At 47.7% G+C, this 21,803-nt stretch overlaps 1 protein-coding gene across 1 annotated transcript in view; it reads right to left on the bottom strand.

Moving 5' to 3' along the window:
- Positions 1-5,400: 5,400 nt before the first annotated feature.
- ITSN1 (intersectin 1) overlaps positions 5,401-21,803 on the bottom strand; it is a 242,598-nt gene continuing 226,195 nt past the window's right edge. Inside the window, exons 33-39 of the mRNA XM_069548934.1 lie at positions 20,064-20,231; positions 15,752-15,964; positions 13,593-13,714; positions 12,508-12,590; positions 12,102-12,185; positions 10,071-10,244; positions 5,401-5,924 (exon numbers count right to left, since the gene is read on the bottom strand). Of these exons, the coding sequence (XP_069405035.1) occupies positions 5,776-5,924; positions 10,071-10,244; positions 12,102-12,185; positions 12,508-12,590; positions 13,593-13,714; positions 15,752-15,964; positions 20,064-20,231 (993 nt within the window). The 3' untranslated portion in view covers positions 5,401-5,775. The remainder of the gene's footprint in view (positions 5,925-10,070; positions 10,245-12,101; positions 12,186-12,507; positions 12,591-13,592; positions 13,715-15,751; positions 15,965-20,063; positions 20,232-21,803) is intronic.

Genomic DNA, 21,803 nt, shown 5'->3' on the forward strand with positions numbered 1-21,803 from the left:
ACGGCAGGGCTGGCTCTTCAACCAGACGCGGCAAAGCCGCCATCCCCCTGCCTCTGGTTCCTGCATCACCCTCTCTGCCCCAGGCCCCCATTCTGTTTAGACCGAGAAACAGGAGGAAATCAGGGCTTTGAGTATGAGAGGGAAAATGCAAAGGAACATAGCTTTAGAAACAGCCGCACAGGAATGTTATTCTTTTTCAGTGAAAAAAGTACAAAACCAGAGTTCCTAGAAGAAAAATACGCATTCTTTCCACTGCATAAAAAGAAACCCTGGTTACTGGGTAAGTTCTCAGTAAATATCAGAGAAAGAAGTGCTCAATTATTTTCAAAGCTGACCACATACGCCCACTTCTGAACAGGTTTATTTGGTGGGCTTTGAATCCTAAAATATTCACACATTTCTAATGATTTTAACAATATAGGCTGGTATAGAAAGTAGAACAAAATCCTTTTAAAAAATGACTCACAAAACACCCTGGCATATACTAGGGGCAAATTTACCCTGAAATCTGACAACCACACATAGTGTTGGAAAAAAATTATTATGTGGGTGTTATCTGGTTCCCCGAGGCCAGATTAAAGAGGGTTCCTTTCAGTGCAGGAACTAATTGAAACTGCATGTCACTGAAATAAATTTTGGAGGTGGAGGTGAGTTTTCACAAGCCCTGGGTGTTATTCAAATGACTTAAAATTAGATCTACCATGAGGCTGTGAAAGCCACAAAGGCAGACCCCCTCCTCACCACCTCCCAGCCCCTTGGATGGTGGTCAGACCCAGGAAAGGGGGCTCCCTGAATGAACAATGTATTATTAACATCATTGACTACCAAGAGGTCACAACCCAGGGGTAAGACTTACCAGCTGTTGGCATCTGGGTTTTAATACTCCCAAGATAGAGTGCTGTTAGAGGTTTTCTATCTTTCATGCAGAATGAATTTTCCAGGCTTATTAGGAATAGATTTTGGCTCCCAAAGGTAGCAGATTATGTACCTTAGTTGAGCCTGGAGACCTGCAAAGATATTCCTGGATCTGACACGATGCAAGGGGAGGAAGTGAAAGTTCTAGAATGCCACTTTCCTCTAGCTCAAAGAGATGGCTGCTTTCCAAGTGCAATAAACATCCCGACCACACTGACACAATGCTAAGCGGCCTCCATAAAACATGGCTCTGGTCACTGCCAGCTGAGTCTTGGCAGATGACCTGAGCCATTCCCTGCAGCCAGGAGAAGCCCCTGGGTGCAAAAAGAGGACAGTTTTAGTTTAACCAAATACCCTTCAGGGTGACTCAGACCACAGCGTCTGAGGGCTTCACCATGTCCCCAGTTCACCAATCACGCTTCTGCTGGGTAAGAATTAAGGTCCTAATCCTAAAAGGCAATCAAGAATATCCAGCCTCCTGTTGTCATTGCCTCACTTTCCCGTGCAGGAGGCTCTGAGCGTGTAGTGAGCGCACCTGGAGCAGCCAGAGCCCTCGCTAAGCTCACACTAACCTCGAGTCTGAAGTGACCCTGCCACCTGAGAGCACACAGGTGCCCATTTCCACATGCTAGTGTCCACTGTACAGCTCATCTCCAGCCCCAAAGAGAAGGGAAAATACAATGGATTGACAGAGAATGAAAATCTGCTTGCTGTTCCCAACGGAAATTCTTAAAACTGTTACATGCACGAAACAAACATTCTTTCTGTGAACCAAGAAAGCCCAACCAGCTAGGGAAAAAAACATCTGGAGTAGAGAGAGTATTTTTCTGCTCATCAAAGTACAGGCAGGTGGTGCTAGCGGTAAAGAATCTGCTGCAGTGCAGGAGACCCAGGCTCGATCCCTGGGTCAGGAAGATCCCCTGGAGAAGGGAATGGCAGCCCACTCCAGGATTCTTGCCTGGGAAATCCCCTGGACAGAGGAGCCTGGCGGGCTACAGTCCATGGGGTCACAAAGAGTCGGACACGACTGAGCGACTTTCACAGTATTGGCAAAACTCTAAAATAGACTCCCAGGTCTCCTTCCAGATAAAACCAGAAGCATCTCACTCACTCGCTTTGCTTTGCTGTCCAGCCCCACTGGATTCTAGAACACCCCTGCTCTGCTGGAGTCAGTGGCTTTATGCTGGCACCAGTCTACTCCTGGAGAGACAGGAGTTTGGGGTACCAGGTCACCAAGACAATGCAAGTGGTAGTTTACTCATTTTCAGATGGATTTTTTTCCCGTTAAATTCAATAGTACTAACCAGCTGAAATGAATTACTTTCCTAGACTTAGGCCATGCTTAAATTGTTCCAAACACAAAGAGCAGAAATAATTCCCCTTTTAACGTGAACATTCCTTGGAAGCATCGCTCTCTCCTCTGCCATCAGAGGTCAGGGACATGTAGGATGCCTGGCCCCAGTCTCTCAAGTACATCTGGAGACCCCAGCCTAGAAAGATCTGTGTGTGTGCATGTGTGAGTGTGTGTGCCTGAGGCCAGCCCTGGATCTGAATGAACCGCATCCTCAGGCTCTGGGGGGGTCACAACTGCTCTGGTTCCGGGAGACATGTTGCCCACCTCCCTGACAGAAAGACCCTGCCCCAGAGGGACTGGGAGAGCTGGCTGCCCAAGGGCTCCTGTCCTCAGGGCACGGCTCCGTTAGCAGTTCCCTTGCTGGGCTTAGACGAGGTCAGGGTGGCTCAGAGAAGGAGGAAACTCGGCATGTCTGGAGGGCTGGAGTCAATGCCAGGAGGCAGTGGCCAGGGGAAACCCTGTATGTGGAAAGCAAAGAGCTAGGACACGGAAGGTTGTTGGCAAGGGATGTTTCATCTCTATGAAACACAGCCCCGGCTGCCCAAAAAGGTAGATGCGAGGGACCAGTCTCAAAGAACTGGAGACTCCGTGCGTCATTCACATTCCTGAGTCACAGCTGGATCTGACAGCCAGCCTATCTCTTCCGTAAGGAGGATCAGTCACCTTACAAATCACCCTGGTGAATACAAGGGCACTCATCCAGAATCGCTGCCCTGGAGGAGCATCACAAGGGTGCTCAGTACAGTCACCTGGGAGAAAAGACTCACATATTGCTTCTTCATGCGACATTAATTCCGATAATGGGACTCTGCATGGGTGGGTGAGCTGGTGGACCTAAAAAGGCGAGATGTTTGTCACTGAGCGCATCACACCCACCCTACATGAACGGCGACGCCCAACATTCACACACAAAGAAAGCCAACGAAGAAAAGGAAGGAGGAAAGGATTGCAGTGGTGACCCGATATGACTCCATGTACACAGATACCCTTCTTTCTCTACCACAGTCACGCATCCTCTATAAAGACACTGAACAAACTGTATTGGGTACAGACATAGGAAAGTGTGACTGGCAGGTCTATTCATAGGTGTCATTTAAAACGGCTTCCTAACAGCATCGAAACATACATATACACTTAAAGTATCTGAACCATGCTTGCTGCTAGAAAGTGGTAAATGAATGCACGCTTGAAGTTTAACTTGGCCTCTAAGGTCTTCAGCTGAGAGTTACTAACTAAAGAGTAGATCTTCCGGTTTCAAAAAATACTATGTCTGTTGTTCTTGATACAAAAGTCTACACTATCTTTAATAAATAAATAATAAGGTGTATCTGAAAAGTATGAAATGTAAACTTTGTTGCCCTTTCTGACACATACATTTTAAAAATTGCTTGAATGATGACAGAGCTCTTATGGGAAAGAGTGACATGACATATTCAGTTCCCAGCAAAGTGGGTAGTTCACTATCTTTTTTTTTTTTTTTCTCCTCTTTTTTGGCCACACCACGTGGCATGCAGGGTCTGTTTCCCAACCAGGGCTGGAACCTGGACCCCCAGCAGTGGAAGGGCAGTCTTAACCACTGGAACCAGCAGGGAAGTGCCAATGCTATCTTCAGAACGCATTTCTACAATCCTAATTAAATTCTAAGGGCCTGCAATCAAGAACACCGTCTTACCCAGGAAAGCTAGATTCCAGGACTGAGAGAACATGCAATGAACATTTCATGAAAAAACGACAAACTGGGATTGTGGGAGCATTAACACGCAAACAAAGTACGATCCACGCTTGTCATGAGCAAATCAAGTTCTTATCTAGTCATCCAGCCTATCTCCTGGCATTTAAGGAGAAAAACTGAAAGAACTCAAACTGGCATTACTCAGCCACAAAAAGGAATGAAACTGTGGCTGTTTGCAGAGATGTGGATGGACCTAGAGACTGTCAGATAGAGTGAAGTCAGAGAGAGAAAAACAAGTATCACATATTAGCGTATGTATGTGGCATCTAGAAAGGTGGTATTGATGGTCTTATGTGATAAGGACACAGAGAACAGATGGGTGGATGCCGAGGGAGAAGGAGGCGGCGAGTGGGGCGTGGATTGGGAGACTGGGACTGCCATATATTTATACACTACCATGGATAAAATGGGTAACTAGTGAGAGCCTACTGTACACGAGGAGCTCCACTCAGAGCTCTGCAGCGACCTGAATGGGAAGGAAACCCAGAGAAGAGGGGACATACGAATATGCATGGACGACTGACTGCTATACAGCAGAGACGACACCACAGTGTAAACCAACTATACTCCACTAACAATTTAAAAAACAAAAAAGAACTCAAACCAAACTTGGCACGTGGTCATACGCTCCTGATTCTGACAACACGCCGTGTGTCCTTCCGTTACTGAGAGGTTGGCTGTGTACGGCGGGCTTTGGGAAGGAGTCTCAGGTCTCCTTCCCTGGAACCGAGGGGCTTGCCTGCTCCTAACGTCTCTCCCCCACCACAGTAATAGTTTTCCTCCACGGATTGTCAGTTTTCCTTTGCACACCTTGGGGACACATTTGGGAGGAACGTATCAAAGCCACGTGTGGAAATCGCCCATGACAAGCAGGCAGGAAGAGGCTCAGAGCTGGTCCCCAGCACCCACTCTTGTCCTGAAACACAGGACCTCCAAGCGGAAAGGGAATGTCCAGCAAGGCTGGAGATGGGGACCCAATAACATCGTCAACAGCCTTTCAGGTGAGCTACAGCGACCTAGTCCCGCAGAGTATAACTAGGTAGACAACCTCCCTTAACCCCCTTCCAGGGGTGCGGGAAACCAGGATCAGGCCACCTGGCAATAGCCAGGGATAGTTTCCATTGACAGCTACCAGTAAAAAAAACCTGGAGGAGGCTGGAGAAACCCTAACAACACGCCTGCCAGAATCTTCCATGGATTAGACCAGCATCTGATCAGAAGACCATCTCCCCAAGTGATCAGACCCAGGGCAGCATTTCTAATGAGGTCGCAGTGGGGAAATGAGATTCTGAAGCAATGACATGATCAGCGGGATCATTTCTAAACACACCAAGGACTAGGCATCCTGGAGGGCCTGCTTGGAGGCTGGTGGAGGTAAGAAGCAGGAGGGTCCCATGAGTTCTCCAAAAATACAGACATTGCATTTATGAACCTATTTTACAGTAACCAGACTCAAGCCTCAGGCCCAGGGACAGGCCAGACACCCCACCAAACGTCGTTGGGGGCGATGGGACTTCAAAGACCCTAGAAGCCATGATGAGCCCCGCAGTGAGGACAAAGGAAAACACAGTCCTGTTTCCTAACATGGGAAATGATTTAGTGGGGAGGATTGTCGAGAAGTAGTCCCAGAAACTTGGAGGGGCCTGTCTTCTCTGCCCTGTTGCCCTGTGGCTGAACACCAAACGCCGGTCCTCGAAAAGCCATGCTGTTTCCAGACAGGCAGCATCTGCTGCCTCGGGCTGGAGTTCTGCCAAGCACGCCCTGGGTGGGCTCCCTATGGCTCATCGAACAACTGCAAGTCTAAGCGGACCACGATCTCTCCCGTGGGAACTTCGTGCAGCAGGAGACACTTCGTAACTGGACCCTTGGAGCCCTGGTCCTTCTTGATGTCGGCCACGCGGATCTCCGTCCGGCCCAAAAAATCTGAAAGGACAGACACACAGACCCTCCTCAGAGAGGATTCTTTCTCATCAAGGCAGGTACCTGGCATATTGGGAGTGTCCCAAAGAGGTGTTACCCTCTCTCTTCTTCAAAAGGGAGTTAGTTTCTTGGAATCCAGGGACTACAGTGACAGCATCATTTTTAAATGGAGTGAAAACAAAAAGGTACTGGGCTGGGGATGAAGAAGAGTCTAGAAGAAACTCAAAATACAGATTTTTTTCCTTGCACCCAGTGGGCCCCTAAAGGGCCGGGAGCTTCCTGGGAGGCAATGCAAAACCAGATATCATATCCACTGCGCAATTTGCAATGTATATGAAATTTAAAGAAATCTCTCAGGAGAAAGTCAGCTGTTTCTTTCTTATCTCTTCACTTATTTATCTGGTGGGGAGGAGGTGATAGCACAGGAGCCGCAGGCTCCCAGCTGTGCTCCCAGGACAATTTAAACACCACCATTTTTGGGGGTGGGGCTACACCATGCAGCATGTGGGATCTTTGTTCTCCAACCAGGGATCAAATCTGAAGCCCAGAGTCTTAACCACTGGACCTCCAGGGAAGTCCTTCAACACCACTTTTCATCAAATACTGAGTGTCAGGGACTTCCTGGGTGGTTCTGTGGTTAGGGTGCAGAGCTTCCACTGTAGAAGGCACAGGTTGATCTTTTGTCTGAGAACTAAGATCCTGCATGCCACATGGCAGGATCAAAAAAAAAATTTTTTTTTATTTTTATTTTTGCTTTATTTTACTTTACAATACTGTATTGGTTTTGCCATGCATTGACATGAATCCACCACGGGTGTACATGCGTTCCCAAACATGAACCCCCCTCCCACCTCCCTCCCTATAACATCTCTCTGGGTCATCCCCGTGCACCAGCCCCAAGCATGCTGTATCCTGCATCGGACATAGACTGGCAATTCGATTCTTACATGATAGTATACATGTTAGAATGCCATTCTCCCAAATCATCCCACCCTCTCCCTCGCCCTCTGAGTCCAAAAGTCCGTTATACACATCTGTGTCTTTTTTGCTGTCTTGCATACAGGGTCGTCATTGCCATCTTTCTAAATTCCATATATATGTGTTAGTATACTGTATTGGTGTTTTTCTTTCTGGCTTACTTCACTCTGTATAATCGGCTCCAGTTTCATCCATCTCCTCAGAACTGATTCAAACGTATAAAAAATTATATATATATATATAGAGAGAGAGAGTCAGTAATGGACATGCGAATGTTTGAAATTTTTTTAATGCTATGCATTAAAATGATGGTACCAAATGGGCTTCCAGACAATTCCTTCCTTTTTTTCATTCAGCAAATCAACAATTGATAATATACTATGATCCAGGCACTCTTGTACAGGAAATAGCTTTTCTTTCAAGGTTTAAAACCTGGGAACTTTTTCTGGTAGATGATACCAGTGCATGTCGCCCCTTGTGCATTTCAGGAATAACCTCTGAAACAAGAGGTACACTAGGGTTTGCAACTGAAACTCTCGTGGCACTGCCATTGTGTCATGATATTTCAGTATTTAATAAAAAAAAATCCAACCTCGTCTTTATTCATCAGAATAAAAATTGTCAGTGAAGCACCATGGTTAAGAGTCCAGACTTGAGTCACACTGTTCTTAGTCAGTTCAGTTCAGTTGTTCAGTCACGTCTGACTCTTTGCGACACCGTGGACCACGGCATGCCAGGCCTCCCTGTCCATCACCAACTCCCAGAGTATAGTCAAACTCATGTCCATAGAGTCGGTGATGCCATCCAACCATCTCATCCTCTGTCTTTCCCTTCTCCTCCTGCCTTCAATCTTTCCCAGCATCAGGGTCTTTTCCAATGAGTCAGTTCTTCCCGTCAGGTGGCCAGAGTATTGGAGCTTCAGCTTCAACATCAGTCCTTCTAATGAACACCCAAGACTGATCTCCTTTAGGATGGACTGGTTGGATCTCCTTGCAGTCCAAGGGACTCTCAAGAGTCTTCTCCAACACCACAGTTCAAAAGCACCAGTTCTTCAACACTCAGTGTTCTTTATAGTCCAACTCTCACATCCATACATGACTACTGGAAAAACTATAGCTTTGACTAGACAGATATTTGTGGGCAAAGTAATGTCTCTGCTTTTTAATATGCTATTTAGGTTGGTCATAACTTTTCTTCTAAGGAGCAAGTGTCTTTTAATTTCATCCCTTCAGTGACCATCTGCAGCGATTTTGGAGCCCAAGAAAATAAAGTCTGCCACTGTTTGCATTGTTTCCCCATCTATTTGCCATGAAGTGATGGGACCAAAAGCCATGATCTTAGTTTTCTGAATGTTGAGTTTTAAGCCAACTTTTCACTCTCCTCTTTCACTTTCATCAAGAAGCTCTTTAGTTCTTCTTCACTTTCTGCCCTAAGGGTCATGTCATCTGCATATCTGAGGTTATTGACATTTCTCCCAATAATCTTGATTCTAGCTTGTGCTTCATCCAGACTGGAATTTTTTTCATAATGTACTCTGCATATAAGTTAAATAAGCAGGGTGGCAATATACAGCCTTGATGTACTCCTTTCCCTATTTGGAACCAGTCTGTTGTTCCTTGTCCAGTTCTAACTGTTGCTTCCTGACCTGTATACAGATTTCTCAGGAGGCAGGTCACATGGTCTAGTATTCCCATCTCTTGAAGAATTTCCCACAGTTTGTTGTGATCTACAAAGTCAAAGGCTTTGGCACAATCAATAAAGTAGAAATAGATGTTTTTCTGGAACTCTCTTGCCTTTTTGATGATCCAATGGATGTTGGCAATTTGATCCAACTGCCTTTTGTTCCTCTGCCTTTTCTAAATCCAGTTTGAACATCTGGAAATTCATGGTTCACATACTGTTGAAGCCTGGCTTCGAGAATTTTAGCATTACTTTGCTAGTGTGTGAGATGAGTGCAATTGTGCGGTAGTTTGAGCATTCTTTGGCATTGCCTTTCTTTGGGATTGGAATGAAAACTGACCTTTTCCAGTCCTGTGGCCACTGCTGAGTTTTCCAAATTTGCTGGCATAGTAAGTGCAGCACTTTCACAGCATCATCTTTTAGGATTTGAAATAGCTCACCTGGAATTCCATCACCTCCACTAGCTTTGTTTGTAGTGATGTTTCCCAAGGCCCACTTGACTTCGCATTCCAGGATGTCTGGCTCTAGGTTAGTGATCACACCATTGTGATTATCTGGGTCATGAAGATCTTTTTGTATAGCTCTTCTGTGTGTTCTTGCCACCTCTTCTTAATATCTTCTGCCTCTGTTAGGTCCAGACCATTTCTGTCCTTTATTGAGCCCATCTTTGCATGAAATCTTCCCTTGGTAGAGTGTTCTGGTCATGCTCTATCATTTAGCCAGCTATGTGACCATCTCTGGGCCATAATTATTAGTAACTAACTCACAATGAACTAATTCATATGAAAGTACTATAAAAGACAAAAGCCCCATGGAGCAATCTAAGCCTTGCACGGATCACGTCTGCACTGGACCCTCACTCCTAGCCCTCAGTTATCCTCCCTTGAATATAATCAAGGTGAGGCCATAATCTTTAAACTTACTCTCTTATTTTTATTGGATTGAGGAAGATAGAGGCAGGTGTCTTGGAATCGTTGGCCAGACCCCCCTTTTTTTTTCCAGCTTCAAGTAGAAACAGGAAGTTGATTGAAGCAATGATGGACCCAACATAATTTCATTCCTTTGATTAAGCTGAAATGTCACCCGAAGGGCATTGATTAATTCTGCCACATTGTTTGTGCACTAATACGCTTCTTGCTCAACTGGATAGTTTTATCCATTTTCACCAAAGCTTTTAGCCAAGGACTAAAGAATTAGGCTGAGGCTTTGAGGGTACAGCCCTCTCTCTCTGCAGTTATCTGCTTTAGGGAAGCATGGGACCATGTTCTTTGTCCTAGGGAAGCTGGACCACTCTAGACCAAGCACACTTTGTCCACCTCCTCTGAGATGATCTGGCATCAGTGAAGGCCTTTTCCCAGGGGAGGCCAACCTCATCTCTCCAGCAGGAAGCCCAGGAAATTCTGCACAGCAAGTTCTCAGGGAGAAAACACCTATCCATGAAAGCCAAGGGGCAGGGAAAGGGCAGAGTGCCCAGGGCCGCTGTCTACTCACCATCTGGCGAGAACTGGTCCCTCTCAAACACGGTGATGCACAGCACCTCCTGCTCCAGGTCTCTGATGAAGAACTGGCAGTTGGAATTCCACTTGGGATTCAGAGTGTCCTGGATCGTCTTGGTAATGTGACACTGGGACCCCATGGTCACCTCGCAGTACGGGTTACTCTTCCCTGGAGGGGACAGGGCCCGGCTCTTCTGGGTGCCTGTGGCAGGGTCACAGCCCTGGGGCACCTCTTCCCTCTACACCCCTCATTCCAACCCCCCCCCCCACCAAAGCCATGGTTAAGAGGCAGCATAAGACAGAGAATCCAGAGGAAAACACATAATCCAGCATCTTAGACTATATTAACACTTAAATATTCATCATACTTTATCACATAAGTGGGCTTCAAAACTAAATCTTCCCTGTCTCCTCACTTTAGCTTCAGTTCAGTTCAGTTCAGTCACTCAGTCGTGTCCGACTCTTTGCGACCCCATGAATCGCAGCACTCCAGGCCTTCCTGTCCATCGCCGTAGCTTAGATTGCGCCAAATCTGCAATCACCCCTTAGTATCTACAGGGATTGGGTCCTCAACCCCACAGATACAAAAATCCTTGGAGGCTCAAGTCCCTTATATAAAATGGTCTAGCATAAACCTGCCCATATCCTCCATTTACCTGAAATCATCCCCAGGTTATATATAATGCCTAATACAGTGTAGGGCTGTGCTAAGTCGCTCAGTCGTGTCCGACTCTGTGTGACACCATGGACTGTAGCCCACCAGGTCCCTCAATCCATGGGATTGTCCAGGAAGAAGACTGGAGTGGCCTGCCATGCTTAGTCTCCAGGAGATCTCCCTGAGCCAGGGTGCGAACCCATGTCTCTCAGTCTCCTGCACTGGCAGGCAGGTTCTTTACCAGCAGCACCACCTGGGAAGCCCATGGACAGCGGAGCCTGGAGGGCTACAGTCCCTGGGGTTGCAGAGAGTTGGACGTGATTGAGCAACTGAGCACACACACAGATAATTGCTTTACAATGTTATGTTAGTTTCTGCTGTACAGCAAAGTGAATCAGTTATTTGTATACATTTATCCCCTCTTTGGATTTCCTTCCCACTTAGCTTACCACAGAGCGTTGAGTCCTCCTGGCTTTAAAACAAATTGGCCCCTAATCCTAAATTTCCTTCCACACTGGGTTATTCCCATCCACTGTTTTGCCTTCCAGAGAGATCTGAGTGGCTGCCCTCTGACAACACAGTCAACCCCTCTATCTGTAGATTCCATACCTGCAGATTCAACCAATTGCAGAGCGAAAACTTTAGAAAAATGGAAATACAGTGAAATCACTATGTAAATAGTTGCTGGTGTGTGGCAAATTCAAGTTTTGCTGTTTTGGAATTTCAAAAATGTTTCCAAATATTTTTGTTCTGCAGTTAGTTGAATCTGCAGGTGTGGAATCTACAGATACAAGGGGGCTGACAGTGTTGTGAAAAGGCAGCCACTCAGATCTCTCTGGAAGGCAAAACAGTGGATGGGAATAACCAAGTCTGGAAGGAAATTTAGGATTAAGGACCAATTTGTTTTAAAGCCAGGTGGACTCAACCCTCTGTGGTAACCTAAATGGGAAGGAAAGCCAAAGGAGAGGGGATAAATACATTCATATAATCGATTCACTTTGCTGTACAGTAGAAACTAACATAACATTGTAAAGCAATTATCTGTGTGTGTGCTCAATCACGTCCAAGTCTTTGCAACCCCGTGGACTGTAGCCCTCCAGGCTCCTCTGTCCGTGGGATTTCCCAGGCAAGAATATTGGGTTACCATTTCCTTCTCCAGAGGATCTTCCTCACCCAGGGATCGAGCCCAAATTTCCTGTGTCTCCTGAATTAGCTGGTGGATTCTTTACCACTGAGCCACCTGGAAAGCCCCTAAAGCCACTATCCTCCAGTAAAAATTAATTTTAGAAAATAAAGTAAAGCCAAGTGGAGGAGATGCAGCAAAGGCTTCCGCCACTCAAACATGCTAGAGGGGGTTTCTAGGGCCCTTACCATGTGAGCGACAGGGTTTCAGCTCAATGCCTTCAACCACATTCACCATCAACCTTCCGATGCCTGTGGCTCTTTGGGAGCGGACTGTGATGGGAGGAAAAACAACACAAAATGCTCCTGTTTAGCGTTTGCAGTATTTCCGGTTTGCCTCGTGATTTATTTTATGCCCTTCTTCAAGAACAAGCCTCCCCTTCCTCCCTTAAACTCTTGCTTCCTCGATCCTGGAATCCGCCCTCCACCCCTTGCCCTATGCCCTGCCCTCCCTCTTCCACCTGCCCCCACCCTCAGGCTCTCCTCAACCCCCAGGTCTGCCTTCCAGCTCTAAGGGTTCTGGGCCTGACCGGATGGCTCTCTGCCCCCCAACTCTGCGGGATTCCCAGGGCCCCGCTGCCCAGCTATGTGTTACCCAGGTACGCCTTCTCCCGCTTCTTCTTCTCTGTCTCTATGTAGAGTTCAGAAGCTGCTTTGATTTTCTGCACCCAGGCAGTCCTTGGAAAGAAAGAGACAGAACTCAGGTGTCAGGTCGGTACCCATTCAGTTTCCAGGACTCTGCTTTGTTCGTTTGATTTTTACAACAAAGGCTCAGCATAGTCTGGTTTTCTGTCACATGGCCCTAAGGATGATTTCTACCATTGATAACAAAGGCATGAGTGATGTTTTTATTGATTTGCTCCAAATCTGGGTTTGTGTCCCCATGGAAGGAAATCTACAACGATAAACGCTGTTGCTGTCTTGCTCACAACAGCTCCTCTTCTTTCCTTACTGAAAAACATCACAAATTTGCCTAATCCGAGAAGGCTAGAAGGACCTCTCTCACTAAACCATCCAAAGAAAGAAACCATTTCCCAGATAAGCAGCCGCTTTCTGTGAAGGAGCAAACGTACACTGGGAAAGCATTCTGGCGCGATTTTTTTCTTTCCCATTTCTCTGAGAACCATATGCATGATAACTTTAGCCAATTCCTTGCTTGGCACAGATGCTCTTGGAATGTTGTTGGTCTTGTGTCAAGTTCACCCTTCAGAAAAACAATCTGTTTCATTGGGCTCCAGGGCGGAGCCCTGATTAAGGCAAACATGCCCTCAGCTTCTAGGATCCAGGATGCCTGTCCAAGGGAGCCAGACAACAAGGGGGTCAGGATTGGGAGGTCCTCTAACCCCAAATCATTTTCCTATTAGTTTCTGCCACCTGGGAAACTTTGGGAAAAGGGAGAGCCTCCATTATCTCAAAGAATACTGAAAATTGCTGTTCAAAAAATTCTCAAGCCAGATGCATTTCAATGTATTTCCTTCTGAAAAGTTAACTTTTGAAAGACGCTGGAAAAATGAACTAAGGCCACCTCACTGCATGCCCCACCCCCACCTCCAGCCAGAGGGGATGGCGCTGCAAGTGAGGGGATGTTGGCACCCGCTGATTAATTAACTGTCCCACATGCATCCTACACCTGGTGGAACCCACCCAGGTGCCCAGGGCCAGGGAGGAGGCAGGTCTTACCTCTCGTTTATGCTCTCTGCTCGGAGGGTGTAGACTCGGTCGATGTGGGAAATGTGGAAGATGGGTTCATCCCCAGAAGGGTCAGTGGGCAACTTCACTAGAACCTCATTTAGGAAAATAGGCTGAAAAATAATGCATGGGCATTACAAGACCAGGCTGGGGGTCTGTGAGGACGTGTGTGTGCTCAGGTGCACATGAAGGCGAGGGGTGTGTCTGTTTGTGTCTGGGGGGTGGCGGTGGTTTCAGCAAACCATACTGAAATAACAATTTTATTAGGAATGATAAGGGACTCATTGGAAAAGACCCTGATGCTGGGAAAGATTAAGGGCAGGAAGAGAAGGGGATGACAGAGGATGAGATGGCTGGATGGCATCACCGACTCAATGGGCATGAGTTTGGGTAAACTCCGGGAGTTGGTGATGGACAGGGAAGCCTGGCGTGCTGCAGTCCATGGGGTCTCAAAGAGTCAGACACGACTGAGCGACTGAACTGAACTGAATAAGTGTTAATATCAATTTTCAGATAAATGGAAATTGTAAATATGGATTCCCACCCGCCCCCTCCACTTTGCAGGTACTTTTTATCCCTCATCTGGCTAAGGTATTATTTCCCAGGTTTCTACTTGTGAATTTTCATTTTCACTTCCCCACTTTTCATACTGAAGTCTTTAGAAGGAAGTCGCTATGGGCAGCAGCCCACACTTAAGGAGTGCTCTGCTACAAACATCGACATAGCAGGGTTTTATGCAAAGATAAGTTTTCAAATGAGCTGGAGAAGTACTAGAGTGATAAGTAGGCTGGATGGTATTGCAGGTATTTCTAAAGTCCTCCAGAGTAAGAACTGATACGTTTGTTTTTTCCATGGTATATACTAGTCAGCAAACAATCTCCATCAACTTTAGATGTATTATGTATTTAGAAAGTGTCAGTTGCTCAGTCATATCTGACTCTTTGCGACCCCATGGACTGCAGCACGCCAGGCTTCCCTGTCCATCACCAACTCCCAGAGCCTACTCAGACTCATGTCCATTGAGTCAGTGATGCCATCCAGCCATCTCATCCTCTGTCATCCCCACAGCCTGCCAGGCTCCTCTGTCCATCTAATTCTCCAGGCAAGAATATGGAAGTGGGTAGCCACTCCCTTCTCCAGAGGCTCTTCCTGAACCAGGAATCGAATCCAGGTCTCCTGCATTGCAGGTGGATTCTTTACCATCTGAGCCACCAGGGAAACCCCCACCAACTCTACCTCCAAACAACTCCCTTCAAGTTATTCATACAAAGCTGCTAATGACAATCTACATGAGTACATTGTTCTTTTTCCCAAAAGAAAGCTAACTGCTGCTTCAGAGAAAATTCTTCTGTGAAAACACCCCCACAGAGATAAATTTAGAAAAACAATACCCTATGACACGAAAACACACAAACACAGCCCTACACAGAGAAATGGACCAAATAAACAGCTCACGGAAGCTGTCTACACATGGATTATTTATATTGGCTTTTGTTGGGAAAGATGAGGGGCACAGATGTTCCACGCCATCTTGAGAAGTTTGGAGGGCGTCTGGGAATGTTTGGGACGTGGACGCTGAAGTTCTAGCCCAGAGTTTTCCCACGCCTGCCTCGTGGGTACGGTGGGCTGTGAGCCCCGTCAGGACAGGGCCTGCCTCAGTCCCGCCCGAGGGGGCCGCGAGCCCCGTCAGGACGGGGCCTGCCTCAGGCACGCCCGAGGGGCCCACAGCAGCCACTTGGCAGCTAGTGGATGTTTGTCAGTTGAGCTGAACATTGTTCTTTTCCTGATGGGTTCCCACGGTGGCTCAGTGGTAAAGAGTCCATCTGCCAAGCAGGAGACACGGGTTCCATCCCTGGGCCTGGAGAAGGAAATGGCAACCCAATCCAGTATTCTTTTCTGGGACATCCCATGGACAGAGGAGCCTGGCGGGCTATAGTTCATTAGATCTCAAAGAGTCGGACACAACTGACCAACTCATCATGCAGGCATGTTTTTGATAACTGCTGGACCCGGGCTTGTGGTCCCCCTAAATCCTGCCTCACCTCCTCTGTGCCACAGACCCCAAAGCCTGCTCAAACACTGACTCCCTTTAGACATGTTCTCCTCCCCTCAACATCAAACCTGATGTTGCAGTCTAGAGGTGGACTTACTGTTTTGTACATTTTATACTGCAGGTTTGATTTGGGGCTGAAGACTTTGTCGGTGCCCGAGGAGCCCAGGGGCTTGATGATTTGGGTCAGCAGCAGGAAGTCGTTGAAGAGGAAGCCGTACAGCTCCTTATTGCTCTTGGCCTTGTAGAGCTTCCCACTGTGCAGGAACTTGCGCGGCCCCAAGCAGTTGGTCACGGAATTGAACACAAGTTGCTGAGGAAGGGAAACAAAACCCAAAGAAGACACGATGGAGTGAGGTCGTTTTTATGTTGTGGTTGTTTTCTTGTTCGTTTGTTTCTTCGCATCTGAAAGCTGTGGGCTCCATCAGAATCTGAGGCCCGTATCTTAGGCTCAGATTGAGGATGGCTTTGAAGACTTCAGGCAGGGGCTTTGGGAGCCAAGAAGTTAAAGGTGTGGTTCGGGAGAGTGCGTGTGTCAGGATGAACCCTGGGTGTGATTCCTAGTGCCCTTCCTTGAGGTCTAGTGTCTCAGAGTGACTTTTCTCCCTTTTATTTATTAGGCGAACGGGGCAGCAGGAAGAAAGCCCTCTGTCCTTGATGAGCACGCTCTGTGTGCAGGCTGGTCCACCGGAGGCGGCATGAACCGTCCCAACCACGGCCCACACAGGCTCAAAGGGTCGTGCCTGCTGCTGGAGACAGAGCCCTCTCTCTGCACAGTTCCACAGGACAAACGCCACTGTCCAGAGCACAGCGTGAGTGCAGGCCCCTACCGCGCGGGTGCACTGCCAAACACCATGGTGCGGCCCGAGGCCTCAGAGCCAAGCAAAGCAGAAACCGCGCTGGTGCGCGATAGATCTCGCCCAGCTCACTGCTCCTGAGGACGGGAGGGACGGCTCTCTTCCTGCCACCTCCCAAACCTGGGAGACACCTCTAAGGGCTGAAATGCAGCCCTACTGTCCACCCCTGGGCTCTGTCATCTCACACTCCGTCAGCCCCCTGGGCGCTACCATCTCATATTCTGCCATCACACACACACACACACACACACACACACACACACACACACCTGGCTCTACCATCTCACGTTCTGCCATCCCTCTGGGCTCTGTCATCTCACGTTCTTTCACACACACACACACACACACACACACACACACACACCTGGCTCTACCATCTCATGCTCTATCATCCCCCCTGGGTTCTGTCATTTCCTGTGAGCAGGTTCTAAAGGGGCAGAAGGAAACGGGAGAAGATATGACCTCACTAAGGACCCCCTTTGGCTACTAGAGGAGAGACTGAGGGAGGGAAAGGCCACAGCTGTGCCTCAGAAGCAGTATGATTGAGGCAGGAGTCAGACCTTCAGGGTTTCCACCTGCTCACACTCGGGCCCCAAGAGTACACTCCATCCAGCAACCTTCAAGGCTGAGGCTCTCCACAGCTGTGAACCCTACACATCTCCTGAAGAGTATTAATGAAGAGTTCACAACACACGTCCCCCAAGAAATGTTGCTGGCTGTCTCTAGTGGGGAAAGCTGGCTGCCTCTAGTCGGGAAGGCTGGCTACCTGTAGTGTGGAAGGCTGGCTGCCTCTAGTCAGGAAGGCTGGCTGCCTCTAGTGTGGAAGAGAAGCAACAGCGTCTCTGTGACCAGAGGCCTACAGGCCTCCAAGGAGAGTGGCCACTCCAGCCCACTCTAAGGCGCAAGGAGGAATGAGTGCCAACAACCTCCCACCAGGGATCTGAGGGAGCCCAAACAACTGAAGATGGCACCCCAAAGGGAGCCTTCCAAGAGTGGTCCTCTGAGCAAGAGCCTGGAGGTCAATCCAGCCCTCTTTATTTGCCACTTGGGGCAATGAATCCAGTGAGTCACTTGGATGACGTAGAGGTGGTGTGGTTTATTCTTACTCAAAAGTCAGAGCCTCCAATTATTCAGGCTGACACCGAACGTATGTGAATTGGAAACCGTCTTTATAGTTCTTGATCTTAAGACAAGAATGCCAAAGACAGCATTTATGTGAAACTTAATCACTGGTGTATGCTTAGATCTGGGCCAGAAAATGAAAGCCAACATGCCTCGTTCCCATGACCACGAATCCTGACCATACAGACAAAACAGGCCATACAGAAAAAGCTGGTGCACAATAGTCAGGAAGGGCTGGCCACTTAAGAAGGACAACAGTCTATTTCAAAGAGGGTACATACATCACAGAAAGCAAATGACAAGAGTTTATTTTATTCTTAAGGTTTTGTGGGGGGCGTTGGCTGTGCCTCAAAGCAGGTGGGGTCTTAGTCCCCCTAAACTGGTGTCCCCTCCAGTGGAATTATGGATTCCTAACCACTGGCCTTCCAGGGAAGTTCCTATTCTTAATGTTTTATAATGAAGACTCAGGCCTCACTGAGTCCTGTGACTGCAGCCATGAGACTCAGGGAAGGGCCCCTTTAAAAGTACACAGTGCGGGGAATTCCCTAGCAGCCCAGTGGCTAGGACTTTGCACTTTCACTGCTGGGGTGGAGTTGACTCCCTGGTTGGGAACTAAGAGCCTACGTTCCACATGGTGCAGCCAAAAAAAAAAAAAAAAAGAGAGAGAGAGAGAGAGAGAAAGAAAAAGATAAGAGAACATTTTTTAAAAAAGAAAAAGTGCACAGTGGCCCTTCAGCTAGCAGATCCAGGAGCAGTTCAAGTCCACCGTCCTCAGGATCCCCTTAGTGCTCCTCGGAATGACACACAATCCTTCTTCCTTGCCCTGCCTTCAACTTGTCTTAAAGCCTATCATCTGTGACCTTACATTCCTCACCCACGCCCGGCTCAGGCTGAGGCCTCCACTAAAATGCCCTCCCCTGGATTCTTTCCTGGGGAGATAGCTTCATCCTTGAACATGCAGCCAAGTCTCACCCTCTCCCACCTGTCCCTGAATCCTCCGTGACTGTTCCTTCCTCCTCGTCGAGAGTCCAACAGCACTCGGCACCTGGATCTGCCTCATCAGTTCTCATGTTGCATTGTAAATGTTGGACCTCTAAGTGATCCAGGACTGCAGGTTTCTTGAGATGGGGTAGGTCACATCTCACTGATTTTCATGTCCTCAGTGGTTAGTACTGAGCAGTGTTTAGTACCAAGCAAGGCTCATGGGCCAGGTGCTCAGTAAATGCTCACTGAATAAATGAATGAATAACAGCCAACCAACCAGTGACTACCCCTGGACTGCATGTCAACACAGTTCCAAAATGGGGACCCACATCCATCACCTTGGTTTCCACATGGCTGCTTCCATAACTTTGCTTATCCCACACCTGCGCTAAAGGGGGACAGGAGGCAGGGCAGGGAGGCAACAGTGGGGTAACTTCCTCAGGTAGGGAATGTCTTTGATGCTTGTAAGAAGAAAAGAGTCACAGGGAGTGTGGGTAAGGGAGACGGTCTGCCTAGGCATTTTGGTAAATCCTAGTGAATTGTGTAAGTACATGAATGTGTGTGTGTGGGGGGGGGGGTTGGGTGTGGGTGTGTGTGTGTGCATGTACAAAGAGAGAACAGCAGAGTGGGTGAGACTAAGGGAAAGATTAGGCTCAAGAAGAGAATCAAATACCATAAGAGGGTATTTCTGGCAGTATCGTGGACTAAAGATTCTGACTCAACCTAAATGTTAAATGAAAAATGTTAAAAAATATAGAACTGTACTTTTTAAACACAAGCAAGCTGGTAAAAATAAAAATAAAAGCAAAAACAATTTGCAGAAGCAGAAAATGGCATGGAAATGTGAACCCTGGAAGATACACAAGCACCAAAGCTGGCTTTAGCTTTGAGAGTCTTTCTTAAATCTGGTGACCCTGAGCTTCCATTTTAAAGGCTACTGAGGGGGGAGAAGGAGAAAAGCGATCTATCTAGTGTCTGCATGGGGTGAGGGACATAACAGTAGATCCCAGAAAGCTGTATCACAGAGGAAGAATGACAAGTAAACTCAGTACAGATGGGAATAGCAAGAAAATTTGCTTGTTTTTTAACGTGGCGTAACCAACCAACCACAAGGTTGGTTGTGATTACTGAGAATTTGTAACCACAATGCAGCTCTCACACAAATTTAAAAATGGCCGTTTGTGAAAGGAACAAGACAAGAAAAACCAGTAGGTTAGAGAAATAACTAGAACTGCTGGAAAGGTAAAAGAAAATAATTGAGAACAAAAAATAAAGAAAAGAACTGAAATTAAAAACTTGGTAGATGGCTTAAACAACAGATTAGATGCAGCTGGAGAGAGATTAGCAAACTGGAGGTCGCAGAAGAGGATGACTCATGATTTCTCTCTCCCTCCTTCCGGCTGGCTGCTGAGACTCAGGGGGCGGCCCAGGTCCCACCTAAGGTGTTACCTCGGACAGGCCTTCACACTGCACGTGGGCCTGGATCCACTCCAGTCGGTCCGAGTTCTCCTTTTCCCGCACCCCTTCGTTCACCTGGGAGCACAGCTCCTCTGCCTTTTCCAGGGCATGCTTCAGGTGGCTGTGGTCTGGGTGGTTTTCGGGAGTGTTTTCCAGGATCTACATCAGAGAACAGAAGACAGTAGCCTTAGGCAGTGAGTGGGGTGGGGGTTCACTGTTTTGGAAGGCTCGCCCCAGCAGAGACAGGGCTCTGCACAGACCTTTCTTAGACAGTGCCCACGTGTTTACAGCTGCAGCTCTGAGCACCCGCCTTGGCAACAACATGGAGAGAGATGGCCACTCTTTGTTGGCATGGGACCCCTATGGGGGCTCCTGCTGCTGCTGCTAAGTCGCTTCAGTCATATCCGACTCTGTGCGACCCCATCCCTGGGATTCTCTAGGCAAGAATACTGGAGTGGGTTGCCATTTCCTTCTCCAATGCATGAAAGTGAAAAGTCAAAGAGAATTCGCTCAGTCGTGTCCGACTCTTCACGACCCCATGGACTGCAGCCTACCAGGCTCCTCCACCCACTGGATTTTCCAGGCAAGAGTACTGGAGTGGGGTGCCATTGGCTTCTCCACCTATGGGGGCAGGGGCTGCCAGATTATCTATACTTGGGGTATGAGGAGGGCAGCAGCTGCAGCAAGGGTAGTATCACACCCCATATGGATTCCTCCAGGGAGAATCGTTTTTCCCTGAGTCCGCGCACAGCTGCAGGCATCTGTGTACCTATGGAACTTCATGCTAATGGGTGCATGGGAGCAAAGGTGCATTTTTCTGAATGAATCATTCCAGACCAGCAACTAAGAGTTCAGTTCTAGAGCAAGAGCTTCTGGATTAAAATCCCTGCTCTGCCACTGACCAGCCATGATATGAGTCAGTCACATACATGTTCTGAGTCTCATTTTCTTCATATGAAAAATAGGGCTATTAATACCACCTCCTTTGGGCTTCCCTGTAGCTCAGCTGGTAAAGAATCTGCCTGCAATGCAGGAGACGCTGGTTCAGTTCCTGAGTCAGGAAGATCCACTGGAGAAGGGATAATCTACCCACTCCAGTATTCTCGGGCTTCCCTGGTGGCTCAGACGGTCAAGAATCTGCCTACAATGTGGGAGACCTGAGTTCGACCCTTGGGTTAGGAAGATCCCCTAGAGGAGGGCATGGCAATCCACTCCAGTATTCTTGTCTGGAGAATCCCATGGACAGAGGAGCCTGGCAGGCTACAGTCCATGGGGTCACAAAGAGTCAGACACTACTGAGCAACTAAACACAGCACACAGAACCTCCTTTATAAGGTTGTTGGGAGGACTACATGGCTTGATACAAGTAAAGCACTTTGCAGAATGCCTGGCCCTTTGATGGTGCTCCCATCATATTCTCAAAGGAGTCTGAGGACGCTGAAAACAGTTCTCGTGGGGAAAGACGCTAAGGCTGAAGAAGCATCCTAAGTCACTTTGCAATGTACTAGGGGTATGTACAAAAAAGATCTTCACGACCCAGATAATCATGATGATGTGATCACTAATCTAGAGCCAGACATCTTGGAATGTGAAGTCAAGTGGGCCTTAGAAAGCATCACTACGAACAAAGCTAGTGGAGGTCATGGAATTCCAGTTGAGCTGAAAGATGATGCTGTGAAAGTGCTGCACTCAATATGCCAGCAAATTTGGAAAACTCAGCAGTGGCCACAG

The sequence above is a fragment of the Ovis canadensis genome, chromosome 1, assembly GCF_042477335.2.
Source record: "Ovis canadensis isolate MfBH-ARS-UI-01 breed Bighorn chromosome 1, ARS-UI_OviCan_v2, whole genome shotgun sequence".
Taxonomy (NCBI): domain Eukaryota; kingdom Metazoa; phylum Chordata; class Mammalia; order Artiodactyla; family Bovidae; genus Ovis; species Ovis canadensis.